Raw genomic sequence first — 19,020 nt, forward strand, 5'->3', positions numbered from 1 at the left:
CACTCGCAAGAGAGAAGCAACAATGTACTTTATTAAGACAGTAAGTTAACAAAGCTCAGTGGTAAATGCGACAGTGGTTTACAAGATTCGAGGGCAAGGTATGCCTCAGTATTTACCGCATAGAGGACATTTAGCTATAACTTCAAAGTTTCAGTGCTCTTATTCCCAATTCACTTACTGAGAATCTGTTGTGGCAAGGAATCAATCTCTCAACTTTGAGGAGTAACCTTGTGAGGTGTCCCTGCTCAAGGGGAGATCCTGCTGTGCAGTCTGCTGCTGTGCAGGAGAGCTCAATGGCCCTGGGCTAGCTGTCTGCTATTTATGGAGTGAGATAATTGACTTATAGTGATATTTGCATACTAGCCATGTTTTGGTTGGCACATGCTCCATTAGCCTTTGGCTGTTGTGTTGTTACCTGTTTCCCCTGAATCCACTTTGAGCTGGATGCTGCCATTCCAACCAGACGCATCCATTATGACCGCCACTGGTGGTTATCGCTTGAGTGGAGTTATGGGCAATAGAGGTCAGGTTGGGGCAGGGGGAGCACACCATCATAGCTCTTAAGTTGAATTCTTTTGTTTGTGAAAGATGCCAGTAGCGTCATAATTAGGCAAAACCAAAAGATTCCTTGTGCACTGAGGAGGTCAATCTGATGAGACTTTCAGATAGAATTACAACTATTCCGATTCATTACAAATACACAATTTTTTAAAATCAGAATGGAAGACCTAAATGTACCAGTGCCTACTGTAGGGATTCTAAGCATTACAATGAAAAACATGTATGTGTATATATTTTTCTTTTTTTTTACATGCGAAAGTAGTGTCGGAAGATCTAGCTGATATGCAACCTGAATATGATGTTCTTCACAAATGGGATTTATACACCTATGCATCTGACTACTGTGTCTGCTTACCAGGTTGGTTGGGGCTTGCTACGTAAGTGCAGGGGTTAATGCCAAAAGAAGTGAAGTTCATATGCACAAGCAGAGGAGGAGTGCCATGGTAACAGCTCCGCAAAGAGGTGTCCTGCTGGAAAAACAGTTCTTTTCCACTCTCCGCATTTCTTTGTTTAGTTAAGAGGATTTGGGGGGGGGGGGAGGGGGAGGAAGCAGGGGATTTTAAAGGGTGATTCTTCAGGCAAAGAAGGCAGATGTGTGAGGAGTCCCAGTTACCAGAAATGGGAGCAGCAGCCCACTAACAGGAGCCTGTACTACAAAAATCTGTTTTCAAGTCTAGTTAGAAGACAGGGAAAGTAAAAGCAGAATGATCTTGGATTTTGGTGCACAGGGTTAACTTCTCTAGGTTCCTTCTAATCTTTCAGTAATGCACCACACTGAATGTAGGTAACCCTTCCATGTTGATTCCTTACATCATTTGAGAGAGAGAAAATACAACCCACCATCCCACTGTTACTGGGCTGAGGCAGACTCTGAGCTGGGTAGTGCTCCATGCACAGCTGCGCAATACACGCTAGCTAGGGGTGGCCAGAACACATAGTAAGTGCACATAGAATACTGCAAGTGGAATACTTTCCTTGAGCACAACAGCCTACCTGCTTGTTTAACTTGCTCCTCTACTTCCTGAATAAATTTTTAATTGCTGCAAAATATAGTAGTTCTCTGCATCAGGCTATGAGAAACTGCTGTGATCTAACTTCATATATAATACAGGCCACAAAATAGCCTGCAAATCTTACATAATCCCATAAATTGTGATGAAACCATAGCATACATCACTCCTGTGCACAAGTCAGTATTTTTAAACTAGTCCTGAAGCAAGAGCATTGCAGCATTAACAGAAGTTGGGCTTGTGAAAGCCTTCATCGAAAGAAGCTGTTGTGGTTTTAGAAGTTCTTATTTATATTGTGTAATCAAATACTGGATTTACTCAATGGAGGAGAGGACATCAAAGCCTCCTCCCTAGGCAGTGCACATCTGTTTGTGAAATATATCTCAGACTGGTCTTTCTGCCAGCTGTTTCTCTGGGTGTTGAGGCAGCATCTTTATTAAAAATATCGAAGTAGTAGTGTGGCTGGTATAGTAGTACTGACAGTTCTGGCTTGCTTGGTTCTAGTGTCTCCGGTATATGGTGGGGATCAGATTCAACTGTAAGATGAGAAGAATAAGCAAAATTTTCAAACCAAGTATGAGTCTGAGGTGTAGGTGTGGGTGTAAAGTCTCTCTCTCCATTTTCATTAGGGTAAATCCATGAAGAATTGTGACCACCAATCTTATCTTCTGTTGGTGTTGAAGACAGCTGGCTCCATGGATGTAGCTTCTGGGCTTCGGCCTTATTGTCCACTGCTAGCATGTCAGGAATGCAGTCACTTATTTTCAATACTTTCTCAGAACCGATCTACAAGAGAATCATAAAACAAAAAAATTACTCAATGAAAGAAGCCCAGAGTAAAGGAAAGTGAGTGATTACTTCAAGCACTTCTACTATCATCTTACAGATTTTTTTAGTTTAGATTTTTCAAATAAATGAACAGAATTTGAAGGAAAACATGTACAGAATGTTCAATGGAAGCTGCATTTTATGTGGAATTCTTCAGCGTACTTAGAGATTTCTTTTTTAAGTTAGTTCCATATGACTACATTTGAAGAAGGAACCATGTCTCTCTGCTTTAAAGACTTTGCCAGGTTTTTGATGTGTGTGGTTTTTAGTCTGAACCACCAGCAACTACAAGGCAGCAGCATGGGCTGTTATGTTGTGCAGACTCCTCCCTCTGGTGCTACCATTCAATGAACACCCAAAAACAGCAGCAGCCCCACACCTGCCAGGGTAAAGACATGCTCCCAGTTTAGTGACCCCCTTGCACGCAGCATGCAAGTAGCAGCTCCCAGTTTAAAGGGCCTACGGAAGAAGTTGAAGGCTTTTTGGCAATCCTTTCCTCCCAGCCAGACCTGGCAGAATCCACTGTATGCTCCCAAGGGCCAGCAAATGCATCACTCTGCTGTGCCCTACCACGGAGGGTTGGATGTGTGGGGCAGGAGGAGTGGGTGGATACAGTTCACAAGCTGCGGGGAAGTACAGTATCAGCTGGTCTGTTGTGTTCAGACAGTGCTGCGTTTTGAACAGCAACACTGGAAGAATTGCCTACTGTATCAAAAGATTTCATTTATTCTCCAGTTATGCTTTCACTTTTTGCAGTAACAGACTGTAGAATATAAACTGATCACTGCAGAGTCGCACAAATATCAAAAGGAAAATTTTCCACTAAATGATGGTATTAAATTATGTTAATTTCTGTATGAGTATCACTCATTTTTAAATGTAGTCAACACAGGAAAAATGTTTTTCTCAAACTTTACCAGTCAAACAATGGAAAAATTAAAAATACCAGATTTTTGGTGATCTTACCTTAACCTCTTTGAATGACAGCACTTTGCTCTTGTTAGGACTAGGTATTAAAGGACAGCAGCACTCCTTCACCCTGGAAATCAGAGAGCAAAACAAATGACATTTTTGTTCTCTCATCAAAGCATATTCTACCAGCAGAAGCCGCGCAGAGATGTGTACACAAAAACAGCAGCAGATGATGAGTGTCTCAGAAATGCCACAAGCCAAATACTTAAAACATCCACACAGTTGGACAGCCAAAGGAAAAAATGAATGAGGCCTTATAACAGGCTGGAAGGAACAAGCTGCAGCTGCGGTTTGTGAATTACACTAGTTACGTTCTCTATAATGAAAAATGCATTATAACTTACCACTTCATCTTCCAGCGGCATATAGCTGCTACTAGTGATGGAACTATCACTAGCAGGACTAGAAGGTACAGCATGTTTGCTGTGAAAGAAAAACACTTTAAAAATTTGTTTTCATCTTCTCACCAGTTACAGTCAATATAGCCTGAGTTTCTGGGGCAAAAATAACATCAAGCCCACGTGGGACACCTGCCACTAACTCAGCAGTAAAACCGTGTGGTCCGTGGTTGCAAGATAGTTTGGCAAAGTTCTGGGATACAGCTCTAAGTCTTTGGACCTTGATTTCCTTTACCAAAATTGAATTATTACTAGATTGCTTTTATTTGACCTCATGTTGGCATCTCAACTATAAGGGCAAATTTCCAAAATTAAGATAATGATAACCTCACTTAACGATTTGGTTTAGGTTTTCTCTCAGATCTCCAAAGACGACAGATTTTTACCATGAGATGTTGACAGAACATCTGTACCTCCAGTATGGATGGACTATAGCAAGACAGACACTACACAAGTATTCATGCTCTCTAGGATTTATGCTGACATAAGAATCTCAGTATTTCCTTCTAGCTGGAAGACACAGCCTTGGGCTATGTTTTTCACAAACAGTTGAGGCTGAAGTAAGCAGGTCAAGAGGGAGCTCTAGTCAGTGCTCACTCTGCCCTGGCCAGGGCAGTCTTACCCTGTGCCAGCAAGTCTGTGTGTCCCTACCACACACTGCAGCAGGGAAGGGGCAGGGGTTACGTTCTCCTTTTATCTTTCCTGGCTTAATTAAGCCTCCATTTTGATTCCCTGTGTGGCTATACAAGCGTCTCTGCCTGCACAAGAGAAGGCTGGCTAATGGGAGCTGGAACACAGGTGTAAGAGGCAGAACTGCCTCTGGGAGGGTACCATGAGGGTTTAGACACTGTTCTACTAGTTAGCCTAAAACACGAAGTCTCCTTGCATAAGCCAATGCTTCACCCTTTCCTACACCTCCCCCTTCACCTCCACCCCCAACAAATTTTTCAAAACCAGACAACTCCCATTTGGATCATAAGTTTCACAACCATGTCCGCTGAGTGGTATTTTCAAGGGAACAGAACTACAGGCATGTGATTTTCCTGTTCTGCTTTGGTGACCCAATCTGCCTAGTTAGCAAACTACAGTGCTCAAGCCAAAAGCCTTTTCTTGCTGAGTTATGAAGGATTGAACTTGGCAATGGATTTAAAGACTGATGAGAATAAGAATCAACATTAGAAGTTCAAGAGTCTATACAGAAATTACTTGTTTCCACACAGGTCTGTAGTTTTTCCCATATTAGAAAACTATTTAAATGCAATGCAGTTCTTCAATGCATTCCAGCAAACAGGACTCACTAGTCATGCAAATGTGCATATATTAAGCTATTTCCCAGAAAGATATGAGACTTAAATAAGGATGTAAAATTATTTTCATTCTAAAATAAAAAAGCCATAGCTACTTAAAAGTACCAGAATGCTGTGTTAGTACGCACGTTTCATTTCTCAGTTGGATCCTTTCTCAAGTGCATGTTACATTGAATTAAGTGTTTTCGCTTGAGAAAGGAAGATTATTCTAAGCTTTTAAATCATCCCATCCTTCTGCTAGAAGACAAATTTTTCACAGACAATACTCACAGTTAAACGGTGTATCTATGTATATAAAGTTAACGATGGGAGTCTCTCCTCCACTTGTATATGCTTTAACCACTAGTTTGTATTTTGTGTTTGACAATAGGTGTTTCACGGTGTATCTCTTTTCTTCTGGGTTTTCAATTGTGTATTTACATAGCACTGAACCATCTAAAATGAAACAGATAAGCTAGAATCACAGAATGGTTTGGGTTGGAAGGGACCTTCAACGATCATCTAGTCCAACCCCCCCTGCCATGGGCAGGAACATCTTCCACCCGACCAGGTTGCTCAAAGCCCCATCCAGCCTGGCCTTCAACACTTGCAGGGATGGGGCATTCATGGCTTCACTGGGCAGCCTCTTCGAGTGCCTCACCACTCTCAATGTAAAGAATTTCTTCCTTCTATCTCATCTAAATCTACCCTCTTTCAGTTTAAAACCATTACCCCTTGTCGCATCACTACAGGCCCTGGTAAAAAGTCTCTCTCCATGTTTCTTATAAGCCCCCTTTAAGTAGTTAAAGGTTGCGATAAGGTCTCCCCAAAATATTACGAATCAGCTTAACTGAGCCTGCTGGACCACTGAAATAACAGAACATTTGCAACCCACTTTCTTTGTAACTTGCACAGTTTCTTCTGAGAAGGATGATGCATCCTGACTCACTGACCCTGGGCTGAACTCACATCCCTTCTAACTGGACTGTCTACAGCATTGCCCATCTTCTGGCAGACCACCTAATAATTTGCTGTCAAAAGCTGCAACTGTTTGTTTTAATTTCCTTTTACTAGAGCTTTTTGAGAGAATGATTTGGGGTTTGCCATTTCTTTTTTCAACGGAATCCTGTAGCCCTTAAGCTTAGGTCAAATTCTTTGAAGATAATTGAAAGCAAGAAATCTCTGCCTGAAAAAAACCCTTTGCCTCTGTATTGTGCAACTTCCAGACCCCAGGTAGAAAAGGGTTAGCATATTCCTCCTGTTCCCAGTCACACCCCTTATCTGCTAGCTCAGGCAAACTGGGAAGCAGGAAATCTTTGATTTAAACATTTTAAAGTCTAACTGGGATTACTTGCAGAATTATGGTACTTCTATGGTTAGTCTAGTTCTGACAGGAACTCCTACATAAGCCTCCTCCAGTTCAGACTAAGATTTTCAGCCTGGTACTAGTCTAATCAGCAGAAGGGTGATTGTACAGGACATGCCCCATAAAAGGCAAGGGAAAAAAAAAATAATCCTTGAACATGTTGAAAACATCTGAAAATTATAATGGAGCAAAGTCATCTGGAGAAGTTTTGAGTGTGAAGCAGGAAAATCAGACATAAAAGTTTAAACGTGGCTTTGTGCCACCCTACAGCTCAGTTCTGCTGAAGGAACTCCATTGTAGAGCACAGCCACAAATACTTTCACTATAAAAGAATTTAAACACAGAATTTACACAGTGCTCCAATTCTGAAGGAAATAAATTGCATCCCATCTGTTTCTAAAATACCCCAAATTTTAGTAAAACTAACATGCTTCCTATGACTGTCATCCAAGTAGACCACAAACAGATGTTTTCGAAATTCATCCAGAAGTCAGATCAGAAGAGGCAGAAACTTGACTCCTCCTATAGTACTGCAAGAATCTTTTCTGGAGCTCACACTGGAGTTAAAAGGAGCTATGGACAACAGGATGGGAGCTATCAATCTGTATAAAGCCAGAACCCACTTCTGCCCATTAGCACCTCAAGCATTACAGAGGAATCAAAAGCAGCAGGTGTTGAAATCTATATATTGCCTAATCAGCCAATTTGCCTGCCTAATGTGAACTTTCTAAGAGGCTGCAGTATCAGCAACAGCCTCAAAGTCTTTCACCCATATCAATGACACAAATTCCTAAATCCCAGAGCTCAGTTACCTGGAAGAACATGTTTTTTGGATCCTTTCAAACTGCAGTTCTCTTGTATAGGTGACACGTAAACATGGTAGCCTCTTACGAAACCAAACTGTGACTTATTTATGGGGTAAGAATCCCAAGATAGTGTTACTGCATTGAAAGTCAGTTCAACTTTTTCCACAACAGGGTCAAGCAGAGTAGCTGGAAGAAAGGAAATTCAAGTTAAACTTGCCATTATTGTTGAAGAATGTTTGTCTTTTTACTTGGAAAATGGCTAAATTCCCATGTGGTGTTTCTGTTTATATCTTACTTGCGTTTAAAAGCTGAACAAAGCCAAAGCGCTCCACACAAACTGTCAACTTCACAGAGCCTTCACATACTCCACATTATACACAAAGCGGTGACTGCTAATCACAGCTTTGTTTAGCTATTCTAATTAACACAGACTCTACCTGGTCACTGAACTAGTCAAATATCCTTGATGTAGGATCATGTACGTTGTACAACTTTTAATGCTTCACTGATGATATAGAAACAACACAGCAGATAACATTTTTAGCTAGTTGCGGGAGGAAGGCTGTGGAATTCTGTTTGACAGATTAATTTAGCAAATACACAAACCCTAAATATGTTGCCAACTTACGTAGCTCCCTGAGATAACCAGTCTTCTTCTCCAGTAAGGAGGCTGTATTAGCAACAGATCCATAGACGTGGAAGTTGTATCTCACCCCCGGAACAAAAGCAGCTAGAAAATAGTGGAACTGATTACAAAAGTAGGTTATGGTTTGTCTTTTGGTTTTGCTTTTACTTACTGCTTTCTACACAGGTCTATAATCCATTAGAAATCACCTTTGTGTGCTGTTGTGCTATTAAAGCAACTGAAGGAGACACAGAGTAAACCAATTCTTAGTGTGCATAATGCGAATTGAACATTTATTCTGTCTGAAAGAGAGAATAGAGGGGGGGTAATACATTTTTGTTGCCCTAGAGTATTCAAGATCAGTGCACAATAGACTCCAAGTGCATCAAAGAGCAAGATAATTTCATTTCTGCTTCTGGCACAGACAAAGGTCGTGTCTTGGACTGTTTAATCTAGACATACACCCATGCATCAAGATTCCATGTTATCCTCACTAACATCACTCCCATTCGTATTAACCAAGTGCAAGAACTGGACAACATTTTTTCCATGTGTTACCACACTCTCCTTCAGTAAGGCTTCCATGTGTTTGTATGAATTGAAGTGCAGTTGCTTTATTGCATACTGAGCATTCAGTCAAATTTTGATCAAACATGTTTCATTCCAGAGTAAAATCTCAGGTTGAGAGACTCGAGGAAGGCTATGTTCTTGTACCTGTGGAAGTGTATCAGAGCAACTTCCACACAGCCAGAAAGGATTTAGGTCTAGTGGCCACCACTGGGATAAAAACCACACAACTGGTCCTAAGCAAGGACTGGTGCTGAGACACATTATTTGTGCCACACTGACAGCACTAAACCTCTCACTACACAGTGGGTGTTAAATTGTCCGAGTCTAATTTTCTGACCCATGTTACAGATAAGGCAGAGCTCCATTTTGCATCTCTCCTGCTAAAATATTTTTAACTCCTTCATTAACCTTACCATCCTCCTTCAAGATGTTACTACAAGCTACTCAAAAGACTTTTTTTCTAAAATACTACACTGACTTTTCTAAAGTACTGTGCTGACTTTCAAGGCTTAATTGTGCTGGCACATTTGTGGTGTCTAATGCATTTGCTAGGCAAAACATGATGCCACATGCCTTTGCAGAGTTACACCTCCACTGCACAGACTTCCGTATTCCACAGGATTTGTTTCCTAAATTCAATTAATGCCCACAGCGTGCAAGACTGCTGCACAGACATCAGAAAGAAAAATTGTTTGGCTTTCACCTGAGCTAATCAGTGCACTGGAAGCGTTGGGCCCAAATCTCTTCCACTGCAAATCACAGGGCTGCAACATTGGGAAGTTACACCAATCGATAATGTAACTGTCATATATATGTCTGGGCTCCCAGGAAATAAAAATGCCATCATCTGTACCATTAACCTGTTCTTCTTTAAGCTCTTCGGTGCCTACAAATGAACAAAACAGAGTGTCTGTTATTTTCCTGCATAAGACCTCAGATTCATAAATGAAGATCAGTATGGTTTCCATGCTAAGCTGTTAAAACAATAATAAAATAGTTGCATTCCTTCACTATCAGACGTATGGCATCTTTCACATGCTGAAAGCTGATCTCTTTGTATGCTGAAAGCTGACAGCTCAAAAAACATCCAGTAATTTTTACTATATATTCATAAAAAGAACTGAACTGCAGAAACCTGGAGTCACAAACAGAAAGTCAGAAGCAGCTAATTGCACACAGGAGTTCCCTGTGAGGCACTGGCTGCACTTCACAGTACCTGCCACAGGTCTGAGGCCCTAGTTTAAGGCTAAATGTGTTTTGCTCTGCAGAGACTCTCTGCAAGGGATGGATCGAGGCACTTAAGCTTAACATACATACAGTTACCACCCTGTAGACAAAAATAAAGTACAGTAACAATTTCCAGATAGCAGTGATGTGAGTTAATAGGCCAGGTTAATTTGTTCCCCCAAGATGATAAATTATCACTTCACTTAAAATAGGTAGAAACAAAACTCTCATAATGGAAAGCTAACTGAAAATACTCCTACTGTTACCTGTAGCTCTAGGGATGATCAATACTGAAGGAAGTGAATAATTAACATTGTTCTTTGCCATGATACTGATTCTGTAGGAATGGTTATCAATAGAAATCCTTGTGCTATTGTAAACTGATGAAAAGGAGATGCTTTCAGGCTTAGAGCCATCTTCTACTTTTTCCCAGGTTACTTCATAGGAAATACTTCTCGCATTTGCTCGAAAACTTGGTGCTTGCTGGGGAAAAATTTATGGGGGTAGACATCAATTACTTCATAAATTTTGCCAAAAAAATATGAAAGAAGCATTAAGAACTTTAAATAACTAATTGGATGTATTATTTCTGTAAGAATATAAACATATGTATGCATTGTTTCCATACATGCGTACATATACTGGTTGAAACTGAAAAGCAGAAATCTCAGTAATGGGATTTGTCGTGTTATAATACTTAGAAAAAAAGAAGTGTATGTCTGAAATGCCAGGACAGCACACCATCATACAGCTACATACGTTCTAAATTACACTATATATAATATTTGTCTTAGATTCTTAGAAGACATTTTCATACTGAATTGCTATTAAGCACACACAAACTTTTAAAGCTCGTGGGAGAAGTTTCCAACTTCCTTATGAAGGGTTTTGCTGCCATTTCTGTACCAATGTCTCACCTTCCAGAACAAAGTCACATTCCGCCCCCCCCGAACTGGTGTAATTTCTCTCCAGATGTCCAGTTTCCCTGATGGACCTGCAAAAAATACAGCAAAACAAAGATGCTCTAGGCGCAGAAAGGATAAACAGTTTAATTGCTTCCTCCCATTTGAAGAAATTCCACTCCCAAAACCTCTTTTTCCCCATCATTCCCAAGTCTTGCCAAAACACTACCCTGTAACTTCTTCCTCCCTTCGTTTCTTTTTCTGAATGAATGTCTGGTTCATCTCCCTAGATAATCTTTCTTTGCTTGCAGTTCCCAGGTGCTTGTTCCCTACCTCTGCACTGTTCCTCCAGCCCTCACAGAACACTGTAACTCAGTCTGTCCATCCTCCCAGTCATCTGGATTTCCCACTGCCTTCACTGGATGAAATGGCAGAGACTGGCAGGTAGGATGAGAGTTGTTTAAGAAGCCACCTTCTTAAAGTTTGCTTAGTGTGCTTCTACTTTTAGGTATGCAACCGGTCTCTGCTTTAGCTACACAGCAGAGGAGTAGAAACAAATAGCAAACAGAGATGGCAAGTGAAGAACACCCTTCAAGGTTTCCTTCTCAATAGGCTGGTGTCCTGGTTTCAGCTGGGATAGAGTTAACTGTCTTCCTAGTAGCTGGTACAGTGCTATGTTTTGAGTTCAGTATGTGAAGAATGTTGATAACACTGATGTTTTCAGTTGTTGCTAAGTAGTGTTCAGACTATAGTCAAGGATTTTTCAGCTTCTCATGCCCAGCCAGCGAGAAAGCTGGAGGGGCGCAAGAAGTTGGCACAGGACACAGCCAGGGCACCTGACCCAAACTGGCCAACAGGGTATTCCATACCATGGGACGTCCCATCTAGTGTAGGAACTGGGAAGTGGGGGGCAGGGAATCACCGCTCGGGGACTGGCTGGGTGTCGGTCGGCGGGTGGTGAGCAATTGCCCTGCGCATCATTTGTACGTTCCAATCCTTTTGTTACTGATGTTGTCATTTTATTACTGTTGTCATTATCATTATTAGTTTCTTCTTTTCTGTTCTATTAAACCATTCTTATCTCAACCCACGAGTTTTACTTCTTTTTCCCGATTTTCTCCCCCATCCCACTGGATGGGGGTGAGTGAGTGAGAGTGAGCGGCTGTGTGGTGCTTAGTTGCTGGCTGGGGTTAAACCATGACAGCTGGACATACTTGCTTCCTTTGTTCTGATGGTTAGGGCTTCGCTCCATTCACTCCACCTCCAGAAATGCTTAGCTGTCCCACAGTGTACTCTAGCTGTGTATTCAGTATATGGCTGCAGTCCACTCAGGGTGATGCTACCATAATGGAGTTGCACATCTGAACTATTATGCTGCAAGACAGAAAAACATAACAGTCAGAGCCCAGCTCAGCTTCATTAGCAAAAGTTTTAGTCTGAAAAAATAGTTCTAGTTCTTCCTGTAGATCCTACGATAGTCAGCTAAGCTTCACTTGGAAAAGATAATCATGGAACAATAGTCAACCCCTGCCCCCCCACACACCCCCAAAAAACCCCAACCACCAATATGCACAAGATCAAAAGAGTGGGAGATCCAAAAAGAGGTCTGCAAACCTCCTCTGTGCAACTGTCTGAGTAGGAGTCACTCACAACCTGTCAAATGACTATTCTTTACATCAAGGAGGGAATCTGCTGAGATCGTATCCTCACAGAGCCCGAGTCTCTTACTTACTTCATGAAAGTAGGATGCTGTTCCAGATCTAAGCACAGCATCTACAGCTACCTTTTCTTTCCATTTTATCCCCAACCTTTTCCCCAACTCCCTCCTAAAAGACTGGGTGAGTTCTGGTTAGAGTCAAAAAGTGAGCATGCTTTTAAGCCTCGCCTCCAGACTGTCTCCTGCAATGGTCAGCTGTGGCAGCCATTTGATCTAACAGGTCTTAAGCAATACTTAAGACAGAATGCAGCTTGATCCTGATCTTCATAATGCCTTTTTAATATGCTAGAGGCAAGCTGCCTTCCTAAGAAAAGGGCTACACAGAAACCACAGTACATACGCAACGAGTCAGTCAGCCTCAGTCAGCTGTTTGTGAAAGAGATGGAACAAGACAAGGAGTCTACTCAAATAATCTTCAAGAAGATGGAAGAGGATGGGAAGAAAAACTGTTCTGGGGTTCTCTCGCTAGAAACCAGACACACTACCATCAAGTGCAGTCAATAGCACAGTCAATAGCACACAGAAAGCTCCTGGACTAACATAAAAAAAGCCTTCAACACACCTCTCCACCATTTGTGTGTAAGACGATATGAGTAATTAAAATATGATGAATCAAAATTAGCAATAGCTAACAGCAATTGTAAGGCCCATCAGTATTTTCATTTACTTCAACAAATCTCAGAATCCATCCAGCAGAGGACAGAGCCACATACGCAGACCAGTCACACTCTACACTTTGGCCAGCAGTACAGGAACTGTTGGGAGTGTGAATTACTGCCAGCAATGGCTGTCCACAGGGACCACATCATGACTGTAGATCTTGGGACCAAACAAATCCAGAAAAAGACACATCAACATACTCACAAGATTTAGAGTATATTCATACTGATGGGAAATTGGTTTTTAATCTCAGATCAAAGAGATATTTGCTATGTTTTTGTTTATGAAATTCAGGTTTCATACCAGTTCTACTTGTCCATCAGGTTGGATCACTTCAGTCTGACAAAACAGTTCAATTCCTTTGTTTCGATGTTTCCAATATAATGTGATTTCTGTATCTGTGCATTCTTCCCACAGCTGGAAAGGTGCAGCAGGATAAACTGCCAATGGAAAATCCAAGTTAGCTCTTGTAAAACGTAAAAAACATGCAAAAGTATTTGAAGGTATTTTAGCTGAGTAGTAACTGAAAAAAAGAAATACAGATTTTTCTGCCAGTCTAGGAGAAGCAGATATAAATTAGTAAAAATTAATTTCAGAATGTAAATGTAAGTAAATGTTGTACAAGATTAAAAAATACCCTTGTGCCAAGTTGGAAATATTTTAGAACATCATGAACAAGAGAAAGTCAGAGACTTTTATTGGAAATCAAGTAAAATTCTCTAATCCTGGGCCTGGTGGAGTTTCTGATGTAGCATGGTGAGTAACATTTGCCACATTTCTGAACCCCAGAATCCAGCCTCTTCACCAGAAATTTTATTCACAACTCTTACATTGACTTCTGCCAGTAGTCACCCTCTGGTAAACAGTGCCAATGCTACTCCTTCCAAAAGATTTCTGAGATCCTTTACTGCTATGTAAGCAGTATTCAGTGAGAACAGCAGATCTCAAACTGTCCCATGTTATCAGTCCAATTGTAAGGAATAAGACATGGCAATGCAAGTGAGTAGTATGTTTACAGCTTTGGCCATTATCCTGGAACTTCAAGTACCGTGAATTATAATTTGAGGATTTCCAGACTCAAAGGAACTTGTGTTTGATACAGAAGGTCCCAGCTACCACATGCAGAATTGGAAACAATGGACTTCAGTTTTCCTTTACGTGCTGACATCCTTTAAGTAAGGAAAATTCTGCTATAAATACGTCCAGGACTAGAGAAAACATAAAGGACTTTACAGCAATCACTATTTAAAAGGTTAATTTATCATAAATTTTATACATTTCTTTAACTAGTAACAATCACTAGAAAAGAAAATTGTAGTAAAACATAAATGTATTTAGCACATTGAATGTAACCTATTTTAGCCTGATTTCCTGTGAAAACTTAGTTTATAATACTGTGTTGTTTCACTACAATCTGTCAGTTTACTCCTCCACTTTCTTCCTGCTCTATGTCTTCCACCCCCAAACAATCAAGTAATCAACTTTTAGAACTCTCATGCCTCTCTGAAACAAATTTAACAGACAGGCATTTAACATATGTTCCTACAAGTCATACGAAAAAGCATGGCTAGCAAAACTGTAATCAGTGCCTCTAAGGAAGGAAGTGCTGCCACAATGCAGCAGTTACAGCAGCAGCCTCCCTGTCCATCAACCTGTCAGCTTCAGAACTAAGAAAAGCACATGTTGCCTCCTGCTTCTTCAAAACAGGCAAGGCAGCCACAGGACCTTAGGAACACTGAGGTGGATGTGGTGAGGCTAGAGGACACAAGGAGAACTGGAAAAACTGCTGGAGACACATGAAATACCCAGGCGTTTTGAGGCAGGAGTAGGTAGGAACTTACAGGACCTGGGGCACAAGGTGATAAAGAACACAACTAATAGGGAAGACAGAAAATCAGCCATCAGTTACCTCTCACAGAATAACCTGCTTTATTTCACTGATGATGAACTACTCTTCTTCCCTTACAGTAGCACAGCAGATGTTACTGTCCCACATTAGCACCAAGACAAGTTCGCACTATCACATCTTTCCTGGCAATAGCTGCTTACACCTGTATTGCTTCTCATTTGGAGAGGTGTTAGTAATTTTATTTACCCACTTTTCAAAATGTGCAGCTCCATTTTATTTTGGAAAGACAGTAACATCAGCAATAATATTTTGGAGAAAGAACTGAATTCCCAAGTAACCTACACAGATATTTTTCTTGAACTCCCCATTTTATGTCCTTGTATCATATTGCTTCCGATGCTATGAACCAGCTTCAGCAAAGCAGCAGATTTTGAAGCATTAAGGGGTCATTTCAGTAACCAAATCTGACCTTTGGTGTGAAGCTGTTTTCTACCATTAACACAATTTTGCAAAGCTGAAACTGAAGAGACAGCACATAACTATAGCACAGGGACAGATAATTCATAAAAACTGTGAAAATAAAAACCAGCCACTTCCATACTTTAACCTAGAGCACTCAAAGATTAAGATCAGAAGGAGGACAAGACCTGCAACAAAAATAAACTCAACAAAGACATAGAAAAGACCTTACTTCTGTGAGTTACATCAAAAACATCCGTGGCAGTTTTCTTTCCCAGTGGGTTTTCCACAGTCACTGTGATATTACAGATCCTTTGCTGACCTATATCCCAAGAACACGAGCACTGCTCAGAACAACTTACTGTGCACGGAACCATTTTTTGGGAAAACCTATCAAAGAAGGCAGGGCAAAGGGGGAAAAAAGAAAGAAAGAAAGACATTTTTCCATAATGTACAATTGACATAGGCATTGATACAGCATCGTCAAAAATAAGGCTGAGTGGGACTATAAGAAGCCACCCAGTTCTTTCCGTTAGCCTGAAGTACGGTAGGTATTCTTACAATTAGAAGAATGTTTTCTTCAAAGTCTAAGTTTACTCCAGCCTTTTAAGATACAGCTAAATTTCTATCCTTTTAAGATACAGCTGAATTGCTTTAGTGATTTCCTTATGGAAATTCTGAACTAGGGACTTATTGCCAAGAATTAAACCATTCACATGTCTACCATTATGCTTGTAAATGAAGCAGTAATTTCAAGAGCATCCTCTAACCTTCCATTTTTAAACCATCATAATATCTCAATGGAAGTGAATGATGCAGAAACCATGAAGGTATATGCAATGATGACCAGCCTCCTGCTGAGATCTTTTGATGAATGTTTGTTGTGATGATGAGGTATCTGTCCTGCTTTATGAGTTCCCCTTTCTCTGCAGGCCCTGCTGTAAAGTCCCTCTCCTCTTCATTTAGATACCTCTGTAGCAAGGAGCCAAGGGCCAGGTCTCATATGCCACAGCTGTGTAACCTTGACTCAGACTGCTAAGAAAGAGCTGAGAAAAAGTCTGCAGAGAGATTTTTTAAAAACAAACAAACAAACAGGAGGAAAAAAAAAAAAAACAAAAAACAAAAAAAACCCAAAAAACACCAAAACAAAACCAAAAAAACCGAACAGACAACAAAACCCCGACAAACACCAACAAAAACCAACCAAAAAACCTACCAACCAACCACCCCCAACCCCGCCCCCACCCCCCCAAACCAAAAAAACTGAAATTATAGACAGAAGTAGGATTTTTGATATAGGATTGTTAGTAGCTTAAGGAGTCAAGAAGGAAAACACCAGCATGTAAAGTTATAAAATCCTAAAGAAAAAAAATTGGGAGGCTAATCAGGCTAACTGAGAGTTAGCTGGGAATCATCACTTTGAGTCAGCATTAGTGTCAATGGATTGTGAACAAACTAATATTCAGCCTACCAGCTAATTAAATCCTGAATATGTTATGTGTGTTACCCAATAAGTACATTGTACTTTTAAGTTATCTATTGTGATTGCAGGGTGTCTTCATATCTACTGAAAGATATCCAAACAAATTACCCCAAAAGAAAGGTTAGAACAAGCTTGATCAAGCAGAACCTGATCTGATGGACCTGCAACTTTGTTATAAGTAGTCTAATGCAGAACATTTCTGCACTGCTCAAACTTTGTTAAATAAGCTGATCAGTGAGCTGGAAAGAGGAAGGCAGCTAATCTCAACAAGGATAAGAAACACTTCCACAGATCTTAAAAGGAAAGAACGTGACTTTTCTGTACCGCACAGGCCACAGTTAACGTAACAATAAGGAGACATACTCTTCAGACAAGGTGTATTTTGGTGAATGACGTCCATAAAGATGGGTGTGTCCTCCTTGGCTCCAAGTACATGTTACTATTCTCATGTCTTGAGTTTGGCAGGAAAAATCATTAGGTGTATCAGGTGGTTCTTGTCAGAGGGAATAACCAAAAAAACACCAACAGCATGGCAGTCAAGGCAAAAGTCAGTCATCAACCTTTTTACTATATTAATGGATATAACTAGAAAGAATGGATATGTACAAAGTCTGGTTTACTACAGATGTTATTATTTCAATTATACTTATTCAATGACCACTCTGCAGGGAAAATCAGGGTTAACACTATAAATTAATTGCAATCCAAACACTTCTGTATGTTTTTTTTTTTTTTTATATTCATACATTCATTAATTTAATCTGTACTGTTTTCTATCTGTAAAAATTGCTACTAGCCTTCGAAAGGGGGTCTGTGCTGAGTTTTTACCACATGCGAACAGACAATGAAGCTGAACTCCTAAATGGGTAGGTATATTTAAAAATCAGTCACCTGTACTAGGATCAATTAACGAGATTAATCTGAACATATTTAATGCTATTCTTTAATGCTTTCTATATACAAGTGTACAGATCTGAAGTCAGACAGTAAACAGAGTTCAGCTGGCCACAACAGCATAATGACAACTTACAGAAAGGGTTGTTTTTTTCCTCCCTCTGTTCCCCACAGCCATTCTTGGCTTAATAACAACAGGAAAATATAACTGTAATAAAGCATTCACTTACTACCCACAAAGAATATTGCATGATCATAGCATTGCTCTTCATTGCAAGACTCCTGACAGTAGACACTGATGTGAGGCACTTCTTGATGTGCCACATTTTTCACCGTGAGAAGTCCAACTTGACTGTTCTTGTGACTGGAAACATGAACAGCTGGGACTAGAAAAAATTCCTTAATGATTTGTCCTTTTCTTCCAACGCAACAAAAAGTGATGTCAGAGCCTTCCTCTACAATTTTTTCATTTGGAAAGATTTGTGGTCCACTGTTATTTGAAGTGTCCAGGCCTGCAAATCAATACATAATAAACTATTTCAAAATCTGCTCATGGCAGCAGCCTTCAACCAGAACACATAACTGAGCATTTACACAAGAATCTGTTAATATTATATTATCCATTCATGGACTTTTACTTAGTATTCTTCCCCCTACAGAGATCAACTTCACATGTAATCATACCTCTATTTCTCTAAAACCCATAAACTTATCCAACAAACTACCTAAGAGACGAAAACCATCTCACTGCCTTTCACTTAGGTGAAACAAAGAGGGCACGTTAAGAACTGCCTGTACAGATGAACAGTACCTCCTGCACCTATGAACAGGCTCTTGAAGATTATGAGCAGGGGGCTAGAAAAACATCATGTTCTGAAGCTCATGCAGAGCTCAGCTAAGAAGAGTCAACATCCAATGAATGACATCAGTAAGGGGATACTCAACTTGGAATGAGACTCCTATGGTTTCAATGTTGGACTTCTTGCTGGATGCAAAACTTAGCAGGATTTAAGTGACTTACAGGCTTTTGCACAGGTTGGAGATAAAAATCTACTCTCAAGAATCTGATCCAAAAATCTGATGAAGTCTAGACGCACTGTCTCTCGGAAAGCTCTAAATCAGATCTGTAATGCAGGATCAGTTTGTGACAAAAAAACAGTATATCCAACTTCAGTTGAAAAAATAAAATCTCCAAGATGGAGGTTAGTGAGAAAGAAAAGGGAGTCTTGCATCCTATTTCTCATTATACAGCGTGATGGAGATGGGCAATTTATGTGCCACGATCCAAGCATACAGACCTGTGATGCTTCTACTACCCATGATGTTTCCCATAACTAAAAGCCCTTGCTGCTCCAAACAAGAATAGTGTTTCTTTACAAAATCACTGTAGCCATTTTTTCTCAAGCA

At 40.4% G+C, this 19,020-nt stretch overlaps 1 protein-coding gene across 8 annotated transcripts in view; it reads right to left on the reverse strand.

Moving 5' to 3' along the window:
* Positions 1-13: 13 nt before the first annotated feature.
* OSMR (oncostatin M receptor) overlaps positions 14-19,020 on the reverse strand; it is a 33,516-nt gene continuing 14,509 nt past the window's right edge. For all 8 annotated transcript variants that reach the window (XM_049794780.1, XM_049794778.1, XM_049794776.1 and 5 more), the window contains 14 exons: positions 17,844-18,125; positions 17,083-17,212; positions 15,469-15,626; positions 13,232-13,368; positions 11,766-11,925; positions 10,567-10,643; positions 9,916-10,132; positions 9,126-9,308; positions 7,856-7,957; positions 7,234-7,413; positions 5,347-5,511; positions 3,716-3,794; positions 3,366-3,438; positions 14-2,357 (listed from right to left, as the gene is read on the reverse strand). In XM_049794780.1, coding sequence (XP_049650737.1) covers positions 1,908-2,357; positions 3,366-3,438; positions 3,716-3,794; positions 5,347-5,511; positions 7,234-7,413; positions 7,856-7,957; positions 9,126-9,308; positions 9,916-10,132; positions 10,567-10,643; positions 11,766-11,925; positions 13,232-13,368; positions 15,469-15,626; positions 17,083-17,212; positions 17,844-18,125 — 2,393 coding nt within the window. In that variant the 3' untranslated portion in view covers positions 14-1,907. The remainder of the gene's footprint in view (positions 2,358-3,365; positions 3,439-3,715; positions 3,795-5,346; positions 5,512-7,233; positions 7,414-7,855; positions 7,958-9,125; positions 9,309-9,915; positions 10,133-10,566; positions 10,644-11,765; positions 11,926-13,231; positions 13,369-15,468; positions 15,627-17,082; positions 17,213-17,843; positions 18,126-19,020) is intronic.

The sequence above is a fragment of the Accipiter gentilis genome, chromosome Z (assembly GCF_929443795.1).
Source record: "Accipiter gentilis chromosome Z, bAccGen1.1, whole genome shotgun sequence".
In the NCBI taxonomy this organism is placed as follows: Eukaryota; Metazoa; Chordata; class Aves; order Accipitriformes; family Accipitridae; genus Astur; species Astur gentilis.